Source organism: Mobula birostris, chromosome 4 (genome assembly GCF_030028105.1).
Source record: "Mobula birostris isolate sMobBir1 chromosome 4, sMobBir1.hap1, whole genome shotgun sequence".
Lineage (NCBI taxonomy): Eukaryota > Metazoa > Chordata > Chondrichthyes > Myliobatiformes > Myliobatidae > Mobula > Mobula birostris.
In genome coordinates this window covers 205478767-205493718 of record NC_092373.1, presented here as the reverse complement: position 1 = coordinate 205493718, position 14952 = coordinate 205478767, and the positions used below count along the sequence as shown (strand labels likewise).

The 14952-nt window shown below is 46.5% G+C and overlaps 1 protein-coding gene across 5 annotated transcripts in view; it reads right to left on the bottom strand.

The window, feature by feature from the left end:
* alms1 (ALMS1 centrosome and basal body associated protein) overlaps positions 1-14952 on the bottom strand; it is an 86838-nt gene that overhangs the window by 48574 nt on the left and 23312 nt on the right. For all 5 annotated transcript variants that reach the window (XM_072256806.1, XM_072256805.1, XM_072256808.1 and 2 more), the window contains 3 exons: positions 11189-13004; positions 7245-7386; positions 2208-3203 (listed from right to left, as the gene is read on the bottom strand). In XM_072256806.1, the coding sequence (XP_072112907.1) occupies positions 2208-3203; positions 7245-7386; positions 11189-13004 (2954 nt within the window). The remainder of the gene's footprint in view (positions 1-2207; positions 3204-7244; positions 7387-11188; positions 13005-14952) is intronic.

Sequence of the window (14952 nt, the reverse complement as noted above, 5' to 3'; positions counted from 1 at the left end):
GTTATGATTTGTAACTTCAAAACATTAAACTAATTCAAAGGAAGACATAGGAATCCAGGAATGCAAGTCTAACTATGTGTTTACTTTAAGTGAGGCAAACACATATCACGTGGTAGCATGATAATGTATGTATTTAACATATTTGTACATATAATGTGTAATTCATTTAAACCAACAATAATAAGACCATAAGATACAGGAGCAGAAGTAGGCCATTTGGCCCATCGAGTCTGCTCCACCATTCAATCATTGGCTGATCTAATTCTCCCAGTCATCCCCACTCCCCTGCCTTCAGCCAATACCCTTTGATGCCCTGGTTAATCAAGGCCTATCTATCTCTGCCTTAAATGCACCCAATGACTTGGCCTCCACAGCCACTCGTGGCAACAAATTCCACAGATTTACCACCCTCTGACGAAAGTAATTTCACCACATCTCTGTTCTAAATGGACATCCTTCAATCCTGAAGTCATGCCCTCTTGTCCTAGAATCCCTTACCATGGGAAACAACTTTGCCATATCTAATCTATTCAAGCCTTTTAACATTCGGAATGTTTCTATGAGATCCCCTCTCGTTCTCCTGAACTCCAGGGAAAAAAGCCCAAGAGCTGCCAGATGTTCCTCATATGGTAACCCTTTCATTCCTGGAATCATTCTTGTGAATCTTTTCTGAAACCTCTCCAATGTCAGTATATCCTTTCTAAAATAAGTAGCCCAAAACTGCACACAATACTCCAAGTGTGGTCTCACGAGTACCTTATAGAGCCTCAACATCACATCCCTGCTTTTATATTCTATACCCCTAGAAATGAATGCCAACATTACATTTGCCTTCTTTACAACCAACTCAACCTAGAGGTTAACCTTCAGGGTATCTTGCACAAGGACTTCCTCTCTGCATTTTGAATTCTCTCCCCATCTAAATAATACTCTGGCCCATTTATTTCTTCCACCAAAGCGCATGACCATACACTTTCCAACATTGTATTTCATTTGCCGTGTCTTTGCCCATTCCCCTAAGCTATCTAAGTCTCTCTGCAGGCTCTCTGTTTCCTCAACACTATCCACTCCTCCACCTATCTTTGCATCATTGGCAAATTTAACCACAAATCCATAAATACCGTAATCCAAATCATTGACATACATCGTAAAAAGCAGCAGTCCCAACACCAACCCCTGTGGAACTCCACTGGTAACCAGCAGCCAGACAGAATAGGATCCCTTTATTCCCACACTCTGTTTTCTGCTGACCAGCCAATGCTCCACCTATGCTAGTAACTTCCCTGTAATTCCATGGGCTTTTATCTTGCTGAGCAGCTCCCGTGCGGCACCTTGTCAAAGGCCTTCTGAAAATCCAAGTACACCACGTCTACTGCATCTCCTTTGTCTACTCTGCTTGTAATTTCCTCAAAGAATTACACACACACACACACACACACACGATTACTCAAACATTACTTAAGTACTAAATACACAACACAAAGGCGCACAATTTTAAGATGATTGGAGTAAAGTATAGCGGGGAATGTTAGAGGTAGGTTTTTTTTTTAGAAACACAGAAAGTGGTTGCGTAGAACGTGCTGGCAGGGGCATTTAAAAAGCTCTCAGATAGGCACATGGATATTAGCAAAGAGGAGGGCTGTGTATGGAGGGAAGGGTTAGATTGTTTTTACAGTATGTTAGAAGAATGAGCACAACATGGTGGGCTGACGACCCTGTGCTGGTTTATATTAAGGAAGGGGGAATCAGAAGGAAGGGATTGATTTGAAATGTCAAAGCTGCTTTACTTGACAGATGCTGCCTGAATCACTGAGTTCCTCCAGCTCTGTCTCACCCTATTGTGCTGCTATATATTGACTACCTACCCTCCACATCCTCAACCCTGAGGCAGAGTCTCAGCCTGTAACATTGAGCATCCCTCTGCCACCACTGAACCACCTGACCTTGTAGACATGGGGCAGCACAGTACCCCCATGTTATTACAGTGCCAGCAGCTCAGGTTTAATGCCCGCCACTGTCTGTAAAAAGTCTATACAGCCTCCCCGTAACCTCCGGATGCTCCAGTTTCCTCCCACGTTCCAAAGACGTACAAGGTTAAGTGGTGTCATGGGTATAATTGGGTAGTGTGGGCTCACTGGGCTGGAAGGGTCTGTTACTATGCTGTACCTTTAATAATAATAATAATAATAATAACGACAGAGCTATACCTGGTATAGTAGGGTCCATGGTCTGTACAGCAGGGCTGAAGTTCCTCGCCAATGCTGCAGGATGGCATACTGCCAGCGGGTTGGTCTCTCGGGCATCAGGGATGTCCACGTGGCTGCTGTCCACCGAATCGCCCAACTCAGTGTTGATAGTGGGTGCCCAGGCTCTGCTGGGCTGGCCAGGGAGGCAAGGAACTGCCTGACCAAGGGAGGTAGTGGTGGTGAGTTGGGAGGAGCCTGTGGTCTGGTGCCCTGGATCTAGTCTGGGCACCACACGGCCCAGGTTTGCCCCACTGCAGCCCTCAGGCTCAACCCTGCTTGAGCGTCTCACGGAGACAGGCTCTACCTCCATCAGCAGTGAAGAGATGGTACCTTTGGGATTACCGCCAGTGGGAGGGTGCACGCAGACAGCCCCCATTTCAGCCTCCGGCCACTGGGTCAGGGGCTCAGACTGGTCCCACTGACAGAGGGGCTCCTCTTTCTCATCACACCCCAGCACCGTGGCCTCGTCCTGGCCAGAATTCGTCATCTTTGCCCCACTCAGCAGCCTGCGGATCTCACTCAGTGTCTTCGACCCGATGAAGGAGTCATCACGCCGAGGCATGTGGCTGCAGGGGAGATGGTAGGTACGGCAGCCCCCTGGACTTAGCAGGGGGGTCTCTATCCCACCCGGATCTGCGACAGGAGCAGCGAGCACCCCCCTGCTGCCGGGCGAGGAGTAGAGCAGCAGAGAACTGGCAGCAGCATTGTCCAATTGGTTGAGGGAGTCCTTTGGGAGAAACAGAGCCTGAACTGGGCGCCAGGTGCTGCTGTCGTTGGAGCCGGGGCGGCATGGGCTAACAACTGGTTCCAGCCCCTTCATCTCAGCCACCCCCAGTGATGGCCCGCCCAGACTGGGAGTATTCCGGCCTGTCTCCACGCCCAAGGTAATGGAAGTGCTGTGGGTCAGGACATCCGAATAGAAAGTGCAGACAGAATCACGATCCTTTGCAGAGACTTCTGCAAATTAAGAAAAAAGATAAGATAAGATCTTCTCAAACAACACACACAAAATACTGGAGGACTCAGAGGGTCAGGCAGCATCCTTTCTGGAAATTAATAAACAGTCGATGTTTCAGAGTAATGAAGGGTCTCGGCCAGAAACTTCAGCTGTTTATTCTTTTCCTAAGATGCTGCCGGACCTGCTGAGTTCCTTCAGTATTTTGCGTTGCTCTGAATTACCAGCATCTCAATGACTAACACAGTCCAAGATGTGCTGAGGGAAGCTTGCAAGTGTCGCCAACATAGCATGCCCACAACTCTAACCTGCACGTTTGGAATGTGGGAGGAATCCCATGCAGTCGTGGGGAGAATGTACAAACTCCTTACAGATGGTGGTGGGAAATGAATCCCGACCTTACAGCCGGCATTGTAAACAATACACTGCCACTACATTACCATGCGCCCAGTCAGGGCATCCTACAGGTCCCCAGCTTTAAATAAAAGCTGATCCTCTTCCCACCAATTATGAATGAGGTTAAACCAGGAACGGAGAGATTCAGAGAGCCTGGTTCAGTCTACCGCACCCACATTAGCGGGTTGGGATATCATTTACAAAGGTGATTCTGCAGATGCTGGAAATCTCGTGCAACACACACTAAATGTCAAATGAACTCAGCAAAATGCTAACTTCATCTCACCTCCCCCACCCACCCATCTTCCCCCTCACCTGATCTCACCTATCACCTGCCAGCTTGTAGTCCTTCCCCTCCCCACACCTTATTCTGGCTTCTGGCCCCTTCCTTTCCCGTCCTGATGGAACTTGTGGGCTGCGCCCAGCACATCCTCAGGTTGTATTGGTTGTTAATGCAAATAACACATTACATGATAATTAAATGAAACTGAAACTGAATCTGATGATCAGCCAGGAGCATCAACTGTTTATTCCTCTCCAATGATGCTACCTGACTTGCTAAATTAGGCCATAAGACATAGGTGCAGAAGTAGGCCATTCAGCTCATCACGCCTACTCCACCATTCTATCATAGCTGATACTATCAACCCTATTCCCCGCCTTCTCCTCAATCTTTGAACGCTCTGACTAATCAAGGACCCATCACCCTCAACTTTAAATATACCCTGGATTTCCTCCAGTATTGTCTATGTCATTGAAGGAATCGTTTGTTCCTTCATCAGGTGAACCCAAGGCAAGCAACAACAGCAGTTGAGACTGGAGTGTTTGAGTTACAAGGAGAGATTAGATAGGCTGGAACTATTTTCCCTGGAGGTAGAGAAGCTGAGACTGGACAGAGGTTCATATAGTTATGACAGGCACAGATAAGGTGGATGGTCACAGTCTTAAATGCTCAGAGTAAATTTATTATCATAGTACATGTATGTCACAATATACTACCCAGAGATTCATTTTCTTGCAGGCACTCACAGTAGAACAAAAAACTACAAAAGAATCAATGAAAAACTACAAACACTGACAAATTACCAATGTGCAAAAACAAAAAAAGACTAGATAGATACAGTGCCTTGAAAATTATTCAGTCCCCGCTGTTTTCGCACTTTGTCCCCTTTTCTAAATTTAAAATCTATTGAAGTAGGATTTACTATTTTATTGTATATTACCATACCAACTCATCCAATTTGCTAATTTAGAAAATAAGAAGATAACCTGTTTTCAATGAATTGAGAAGAATACTCCCTCTCTCTCTGTAAGCTCCAACAGTATGGTAGATTTTCATCATACCAAACCAAAATGAAGACAAAACACCATTCAAAACAAGTCAGGGAAATGATAACAGAGATGCGCAAATCTGTGGAATGGTACAATACAAGACCATCTCAAAGACGCCTAACATACCTCGGAGCTCAATGCAATCAATCATGAAAAAGTGGAAAAAATATGAAACTACAACCACGCTGCCACGGTCAGGCCAACCATCTAAACTGAGTCACCAGAAAAGAATGGCACTTGCAAGGGAGGCTATTGTGATGCCAACAGTCACTCTGAGTGAGCTGCTGAAGTCAAGTGGCTACAACTGGAGATTAAGTTCAAAAGTTCACACTCTCCAAGGCCTTGCACTGAACGGGTGTTCATTGAAGAGTGGTAAGGAAGAAGTCGAAGCACATTCTTGCCTGTCAAGATTTTACATCACTTAAAAGATACCATAAAGATGCGAAAGACGGTGTTGTGGTTGATGAGACTGAAGTCGAACTTTTTCGCCTCAACACTAAGCAGTACACGTGGTATAAATCTAATACTGCTCATCAGCCAGGTAATACCATCCCTGCTATAAAGTATGGTGGAGGTAGCATCATGCTATGGGGATGCTTCTTAGCATGAGGGCCTGGAAATCTGGTCAGGATTGACGGGAAGATGAATGCTGCTAAATACAGAGATCCTGGATAAAAGCCTGATACCCTCTGCCAAAAAGCTTAAACTGAGGAGGAAGTTCTTCTTACAGCAGGACGGCCCAAAGCACACAGCCAGAGTGGTTTCAAATGAAGAAAATTGATGTCCTTGAGTGGCCCAGTCAGTCTTGATCTTAAATCAATCAAATATCTCTGGCAAAACCTCAAGATTGCCTTCCACTGCCACTCCCCAACTAATCTGGCACAGCTTGAGCAACTTTGCAAGGAGGAATGGGCAAATCTTGCTCCATCATGTTGTACAAAGCTAATAGAGACTTAACTAAAAGGACTTCTGGTTGTAATAGCTGCAAGGGGTGGTTCAACTAAGTAGTGAACAAAGGGGATGACTACTTTTGAACTGTTAACATTTCAGTTCTTGAATTTTTAGTATTTCATGCCTTACAATTTTCCCTGTTTTTTTTGTTTCTACTGTGGAAAAAAGGAGCATGATTCACAAATAAAAAATTTCATTTATTTTGATCAAAATCCCAGATTGTAAGAGTTATTTGTGCACAAAGGGTTGGGGGCTGAATACTTTTACAAGGCACTGTAGATAGATAATACTGAGATGATGCGTTGTAGAACTGTTGAAAGTAAATCCATTGGTTGTGGAATCAGATCAGTGCTGTGGAGAGTGAAGTTATTTACTCTGGTTCAGGAACTAAAGGTTGTAGGATAACTGTTCCTGAACCTGTTGGTGTGGGACCCAAGGCTCCTTCCTGATGACAGGCCTGGATGGTGGGGGGAAATATTGGTGCTTCCATACCAGGCTGAGATGCAATCAGGAGACTATGATGCATAAAAACAAGAACGGTCAAGATGAGAAACATTTTCTTCCCCCAGGCCATTAGACTTCTGAACTCCCTGCCACTTTGTATTTGAAGTGTCACTGGTTAATCTGTTCCATACCTTAAAATATTTAATATTAATGCACCTTAGTTTGTTATTTATGTGAAATTCATCTGTTGATTTTATCCTTACCTTCATAAGTTATTGTGTGTTATGTGTGCTACCGTGCTTTAGACCCTAGTTCCGAGAAACTTAGTCTCGCTTCTATATACATTATATGGCTATACAGATCAACGATTTGCAGTGATTATGCAGAAAGTTTGAGGTTAATAACTCATCACGGGTGATTGATAAGTTTGTGGCCTAAGGTAGAAGGTGATGAGTCATTAGCTTCAATCTTTCTGCATAATCACTGAAAGCGTTGACCTGCATGTGCATGTAACGAGAGCTGTATAACTCATCTCCTTCTACTTTAGACCACGAACTTATCAATCACCCTGCTATGGACACTTTCTGGAGGTTCAAGGTCCGTTGCTCCACCACCGCTGGACCAAGTGGTAAATGTAGGAGGGGACTATGTTGAAAAATAAATGTGCTAGGTTTTCTAAAATTCACTCCTTCTACCTGAGGGCACGAACTTATCAATCACCCCTCGTATATGTAGTTAAATGACAATAAACTTCACTTGACTTGACTGAATCAATCAGGATACTTTCCACTGTGCATCTACAGAGGTTTGTCAAAGACATGCTGAACCGGCCCAGTCTGAGCCCACTCTACCATCCCAGTGCAGATGCCCCCACTGCATACCTCTGTGCAAGTACAGTAACTGTTTTATAAGGTATTTACCTTCTGAAACCGAAAATCTTTCCAACCCTGGTTCTTGCAGAACTTTCTGTTCAGAGGCATTGAATTCAACCTCCTTCAAAAGCCCTCTAGATCCCAGTATGCTGGTGGGAGACTGGTTAATTCCCAGATTCCGGAGGTAAACCTAAGGGAAGTAACAGACCAATTAGAAAACTCAAAGTAAATGTATGTCACCATAGACAACCATGAGATTCATTTTCTTGTGGGCACACTCAACAAATCTATAGAATAATAACCATAATAGAATCAATGAAAGACTGCCCAATTAGGCTGCTCAACTGAGTGCTGAAGACATCAGACTGTGCAAATACAAATGAATACAAATGATAAATAAGCAATAAACTTTGAGAACATGAGATGAAGAGTCCTGGAAAGTGAGTCCGTTGGCTGTGGGAATACTTCAATGATGAAGCAAGTGAAGTTATCCCTTTCTGTTCAAGAGCCTGATGGTTGAGGGGTAGTAATTGCTCCTGAAACTGGTGGTGCGAGTCCTGAGGCTCTTACATCTTCCTCCTGTAAAGAGAGCATGTAACGGGTGGTGGGGGTCCCTGATGATGGATACCACTTTCCTGCAAAGCATCAGGTACTGTATGTCTTTATGCTATCTTCCCACCCCAGGAATTAATCAGATGAACCATTCTAGTTAGTTTGTCGCTGTGCACTATAGATACTTCAAACAACTGTTTAATAATGCTATTTACATTATAAATACATGCTGTTATTTACCAAGTCAAGTCAAGTCATTTTTTATTGTCATTTCAACCATAACTGCTGGTACAGAACATAGTAAGAATGAGACGTTTTCCAGGACCATGGTGCTACATGAAACAATACAAAAACTACACTGAACTATGTAAGATAAAAAACACAAGAACTACACTAGACTATAGACCTATCCAGGACTGCACAAAGTACGCAAAAAAGTGCAGGCACTACAATAATAATAAATAATAAACAAGACAGTAGGCACAGTAGAGGGTATAGTAGGCTGGTGTCAAGCCAGGCTCTGGGTATTGAGGAATCTGATGGCTTGGGGGAAGAAACTGTTACATAGTCTGGTCGTGAGAGCCCGAATGCTTCGGTGCCTTTTTCCAAATAGCAGGAGGGAAAAGAGTTTATACGAGGGGTGCGTGGGGTCCTTTGTAATGCTGTTTGCTTTGCGGATGCAGCGTATGGTGTAAATGTCTGTGATGGCAGGAAGGGAGACCCCGATGATCTTCTCATCGATAAAATACAAAATATGTATTTTATTCCATATTCATACTTGAACTCTTAACTTTATTCTTTATAATAATTCTTTATAATTGTTGAATGTTATATTTTGTTGTTGCATGCTGTGCCAACACACCTCAGCCATTTCCTAATACATGTAAATATATATGGTGATTAAAGTTGATCTTTGATGATGAACTAGCCAGACATTTCCATTGGATTTTGCCCAGTACAGCCCATGGGCGCTGGTCACACACTGATCCAGATCAGAACACAACAATGTTTTCACTCAGCAGCACCGCCGGTTTCTCTGCCCCTTTGCTCCTCACTGCCTATGCTCAAGCCCCATGGTCAATGAGGTTGGACCTCAAGTAATGGGGGTCCAGGTTTAGGACTGGGAATTAGAACCACAAGAGGTTCTAGAGATGCTGGAAATCTTGAGTGACACATAACACAAAATTCTGAAGAACTCTTCCTTTCCAAAGGCCAGGGCTATTGAATCCCACTCCTTGCTGAAACCTGACCCACCTTCAGAACAGAACCTGGGAACACTGAGTACCCTCTCCCAACAGGAGGAATATCTCACACAGGAGAAAGCTGTTCAGCTGTTACACCTGTATCGTAGAGATATATATTGCAGAAACAGGCCCATTACAACTATGTTGACCTTTGTGTCAACGGATCTGCAGTAATTCTGCATACCTCTATGCCCTGATCATTCAAACAGTTGTTGTCCCATGGTCTACTCTCCTCTGCCATCAGATTCCTCCTTCTTTAGCCCTTTAGCTCTTTTACCTATCACCTCCCAGCTTCTTATTTCATCCCACCTCCCCCACCCACCCACCTTCCCCCTTTCCTGGACTCACCAGATTGTACTGCTTCCTCTCCCCCACCTTATTTTGGCTTCACCCCACCCCTTGCTTTCCAGTTCTGATGAAGGGTCTCTGCCCGAAACATCAGCTAATCATTCATCTCCATAGATGTTGGCTGACCTGCTGAGTACCTAGTCCAGATGCCTCTAAAGATGAGAAGTTCAGTATTGCGTAAAACAAAGCAGCCCTCTTGATTAGTATCCATTCTTTTAAATTCTATGTTTCTAAGAATTTTTAATAATGTTCTTTTTTAAATCTTCTTCCAGGTCTGACGATCGTCCAACCACCAGGAGCTAATCTACCAACCTGACCTACAGTCCCAGAGGGAACCGGCCAGCAAGGCCTAGACACGCCTCTCCACGCGGAAGCTTGTATAGGGTGCCCATCGGGCAGAAGATACAAATGCCTGAAAGAACAGATCACCAAGCTCAAGGGCAGCTTCTATCCCACCATTATTCGACTCCTGAACGGCTTCCAAGTACGCAAGATGGAATCTTGGCCTCACAAACTACCTCAGTATAGCCTTGCATCTTACTGTCTGCCTGCACTGCTCTTTCTCTGTAACTGTAACACTTTATTCTGCATTGTTACTGTTTTGTTCTGGGGTTGGGGGCCTGTCTCTGTGTGCGAGTGGGTGGGAAAGGGGCTTGTTTTGCTGCTGTTGCGGTTGTTGTTTCCGTCACGCTGTTCTGTGTTGTGTGTTGTGTTGAGCAAAGTGGGCATGCTATGTGGGCTCTGGATGCACACGGGCTGCCCTCACCACATCCTTGGCTGTACTGCTTGTTAACAATGCAGAATTTCACTGTATGTTGTGCTGTACAAGAGGTAAATCTGAATCTTTCCCTTGTTCTACCACAATGCACTGTGTAATGATTTGTCTGTATGAACAGTATGCAAAACAAGTATTTCACTGCATCTTGGTACATGTGACAATAATAGACCAATTCCAATTTCTCTGTAACCGGCACACTCCATCAGTACATTCTACCAACAAGAGCTCAATGTCCATGAGTACTGTGGGGGCACCTTCACAAGAACCGTGGTTCAAGGCACCAACTCATCAGCATGTCAGCTGCCAATGGATGGGCAATATGTACTGGTCTTAGTACCAGACCACAGATCAGAAAACTGAATAATTAATCAACGGATCCTCATGATTTGTGCTTCTCCATAAAATCTGCTACTAATGGTAGCGTAGCAGTTAGCACGACACTCTTACAGCTCGGGGGCATCAGAGTTGAGAGTTCGATCCCAACGTCCTCTGTAAAGAGTCTCTGTACGGTTAACTGGTCATTGGAAATTGTCCCATGATTTGGTTAAAGTTAAGTGAGGTTTGTCAGGGGGTTGCTGGGCTGCGTGGCTCAAAGGGTCAGGAGGGGCTATCCTGCGCTGCATCACTAAATTAGAAATAAAATAAACTTACTGTCACAGGGAGAACAATTGGGACATGGAGCAGCACAGAACACCAGCAGTTAGCATAATGCTATTACAGCACCAGAAACCCAGGATCAATTCCTGTGGCTGCCTGTAAGGAGTTCGTACATTTCCCCACCACCACATGATTTTCCTCTGAGTGCTTCAGTTTAGTACGGGCTAGTAGGTTAATTGGTCACATGGATGTAATTGGGCAACTCAGGCTCGTTGGACGAGGAGAATCGGTTATCATGCTGTACCGCTGAATAAATAAATGTAAAACAAGTGATCTGGGTATTTGACAGAATGTGATAGAGAGGGAGAGTGAGACAAAGAGACAGAGAGATGGAGTAGATTTACACTGTGCACATGGGACATTCCAGCCCAGGACAGCAAGGAGTCCAAGACTGCTCTGAAACCAAGACCTACCGGAATTCGGTCATCGATGTTGAAGTGGTTGATTTCGGGAGTCAATGATGATGGCGCCCACATGGGAACATAGTTATCCACTTCCAGGCTGGTCAATGAATGGCCGGACGTGGTCAGTGTGCGCTCACCAGCTTGGCTGGTGTCCAGGGAGCTAGCCTGAGGATTCATGCCATCTTCTGCGAAAGTCATCTCGAATTGGTGGGTGTGAGCGGCGATCAGTGGTTCTGGGAAGGGAGGGAGTATCCGGTGCTCAGGTAGACCAGAGTTCTGCTCCAGGCTGTCCTCCTCCTGCCCATTGCTGGAGCTGGGCTCTGGAAGGACCTCCTGTTGCAAGAGGCCAGCTGCACTGTGGCCGGGCTGAAGACCCTCACTGTTGGCACTGTCTGACCCCAATGAGTCAACGCTGCAGTTTCCAACATTCTTTGGGGGGCAAGGAGAGGGGTCAGGTTTGCAGAATGAGGTGCGGTCTGGGCTGTCGCTCCTGATGCCTGCCTGCGAGCAGCTGCTGGTCCCACCAGCAGTCTGGACGGACCCTAGCCCAGCTCCAAAGGCCACTGTGATGTTCCTCTTGGGCGAGCGTCCCAGGTCCTGTCCCCCACTGCTCCGGGCCAGCACGTGATTGAGGGAGTTGGCAATGGCACTGTAAGCTCGCTGACGGGGAGACACCCCCCTCAGGCCACGGAACACCAAGCTATCGAAGCTAAGAGGCATCCCTGGGTTTGAGGCTCTTGCCTTCTCCAAGTAGCCCAGGGGAGGCAGGGACAGTGTGGCACCTGGGGAAGACTGCAAAGTGCCAGGAGGCACAGGCTCCCGGCTGGCGCAGTGAGACTTCAGCTCCTCACAGGATGGTGCCGACAGGAAATCAAGGGGGCCAGCAGATTCAGGCTGGTGACCCACTGCTTGCCTGCCCTGGCCCAAGGGGTAGCTGGTTGGTGTGGACTGACAGAGGGGGGCTGCCATGGTAGGGGTAAGAAACGAATTGGTGCAGCTCAGTAGGCAGACCACAGGAGACAACTGGCTCTCCTGCTCCTTGCTGCCTCCGTTGGGCAAAACCTTGATAGCAGTATCATCCTTGTCATTGTTGGGAGTGTGGGAATTCGTGATGGAAGTTACTAGCCCGGTTCCCGTGGTACCGCCGCTGCCTGACGCATCTGGTCCCCCAGCAGGGGATGGTTCATGGCTTCCATTAGGACAAGATGGTTGAGCAGCCTCGCCTCCCGGCTGATGCTGGTAAGAGATCTCCGGATCCCTCTGATTCTGCAGAGGCTGCAGTGAGGCCTGCCCATCCTCTGCATTGGAACACTGCTGGTCGGTGTCCCTCCATCCATCCACCTCAGGGGCCATGGAGCCACGGGTAATGGCCCCTAGCCTCGGCGGGCCACTGTTCTGATTGAAATGAACCCCTGAAGTTTGCATCCCAGAGTGACCGAGCAGATCCAGCTGCTCTGATAATGGACGTGTGGGCACCTCCTGCGCCAGCAACAGCCCGCAGTCAAGAAAGGGAACGCGATACGACTCGCGCCCCAGAGGAAGGGACGGAAGCTCCATGAAGCGCTGGTCCTGGATGTAGCTATCTGTGTGAGACACGTCCTCATCCTCTGTAGCCTCTGAACCAGGGGTGAGGGACTTGAGTGGGCACTGGGACAGGATCCAGGCATCGCTGCCATGCCGGGCTGTCTGCTCTTCACAAGAAGGAGAAGGGCTACCCTTCACGTGGCCTGAAGATACCGCTGAAACAAGCGGCTGTAACAAGTTGTGGGCCCGGAATGCTCCTGGACATCCCTCATGTGATACTCCAGACAGATCAGGAGCAGGCCTGCAATACAATGGAACAGAAAGTGGTGACTATCGCCGCGCAGACAGTGTAAAGTGCTGTGCATTCAAGCAAAAGCTCCTGTCTGTATGCTACAGGAAAACAAGAGAGAAGCTACTGAGACTAATGCTGCAGCAAAGCTCAACAAGGGTGGTGCGGTAGCATTGAGGTTAGTGTAACACTTCACAGTGCCAGCAATTGGGGCTCAATTCCTGCCACTGTCTGTCAAGAATGGTGTCCCCTCTGTAAAGTGGGTAGGTTTCCTCTGGGTGCTCCAATTTCCTCCACATCTCAAAGACATACCGGTTAGTGTTAGTAAGTTGTGGGTATTCTATATCGGCAGTAGCAGTGATGCGATACATGCAGCCTGCCCCTAGCACATCTTCAAACCCCACCTATCTCCCTGCTTATCACTACTTGCACTCTCCTCTCATCCATCTATCATTCGCCCTCAAGTGGATTTACCCGTCACCTTCCAGACTTGATTACTATTCGCACTCTCCCCTCTCCATCTACCGTCCATCCTCACCTGGATCCAGCTCTTGTCCACCCCTTCCCTCACCTCCTTAGACTGACCATCTCCCCTCCATCTCTCAGTCCAGATGAAGGGTTTTGACCTGAAATGCTGGCTGAACATTTCCCTCCGTGGACGCTGCCTGACCTATGGAGTTCCTCCAGCAGTTTGCTTCTTGATCCGTTTTGCTGACTGGTTAGTCACTTCTAGACTCATTGGACTTTTTGCACCACCTCTAGTGGCTCCACATCTATTTTTATAACATAGAGAGCAGACTTCCTTATATGGACTGAACATGGTTTTACTAAAAACTTCTGCTTTTCAAACTTTGGCCTATGCTTCCATTAATAGCATTTACTGATGTCACTATTTTGATGATCTGTGTATCTACACCTCCAGTTCTCTCTCATTATGCACAGTAAATGACTGCCTTATTCCTCCTGTCAAAATATGCCACCTGGAATCTGCAGTCCAGCTGATAATTCTACCCCTACCCTGCCTGCTGATCACCACAGTCAGTTGTATTGCACTGGAGCTGACAGAGGCTCACAGCTCCTGACAGAGTAAAGAATGAATTGTCTACCTGTCAGTGAGAGGGCAACTAAAGGGCAGCAAGTTTAGAACATAGAACATTACAGCGTTCAAAGTAAAATGCATTATCAGAGTACATACACAGTACCACATACAACACATTCTTTTTCTGCAGGCATACTGAGTAAATCTATAGAACAGTAACTGTGGGCACGTGGCCAAGTGGTTAAGGCATTCGACTAGTGATCTGAAGGTCATGAGTTCGAGCCCCAGCCAAGGCAGCGTGTTGTGTCCTTGAGCAAGGCACTTAATCACACAGTGCTCTGAGACGACACTGGTGTCAAGCTGTATGGGTCCTAATGCCCTTCCCTTGGAAAACATCGGTGTCGTGGAAAGGGGAGACTTGCAGTATGGGCAACTGCCGGTCTTCCATACAACCTTGCCCAGGCCTGCGCCCTGGAGAGTGAAGACTTTCCAGGCGCAGATCCGTGGTCTCACAAGACTAACGGATGCCTTAAAAGAACAGTAACTGTAAACATCAGGAACTTAACTGTAAACTGTGCAAATGCGGATATAAATAGCAATAAATAATGAGCATAAAATAACAATACAACAGAGTCCTTAAATGAGAGCAGCTATCTCCTTTTGTTCAAAAGCCTGATGATTGAGAGGTAGTAACTATTCTTGAACCCAGTGGTGCAAAACCTGAAGCTCTTATACCTTCTATTTGATGGCAGCAGTGAGGAAAGAGCAAGAGCATTGCTTCCTACAAAGCGAAACCCATAGCATGATTGGAAGCGATACATCACTACCAGATGAACACAACACCTTCTATGCCCGCTTTGAAAGAGAGAATATAACTGCAACCGTGAAGATCCCTGCTGCATCTGATGACCCTGTGATCGC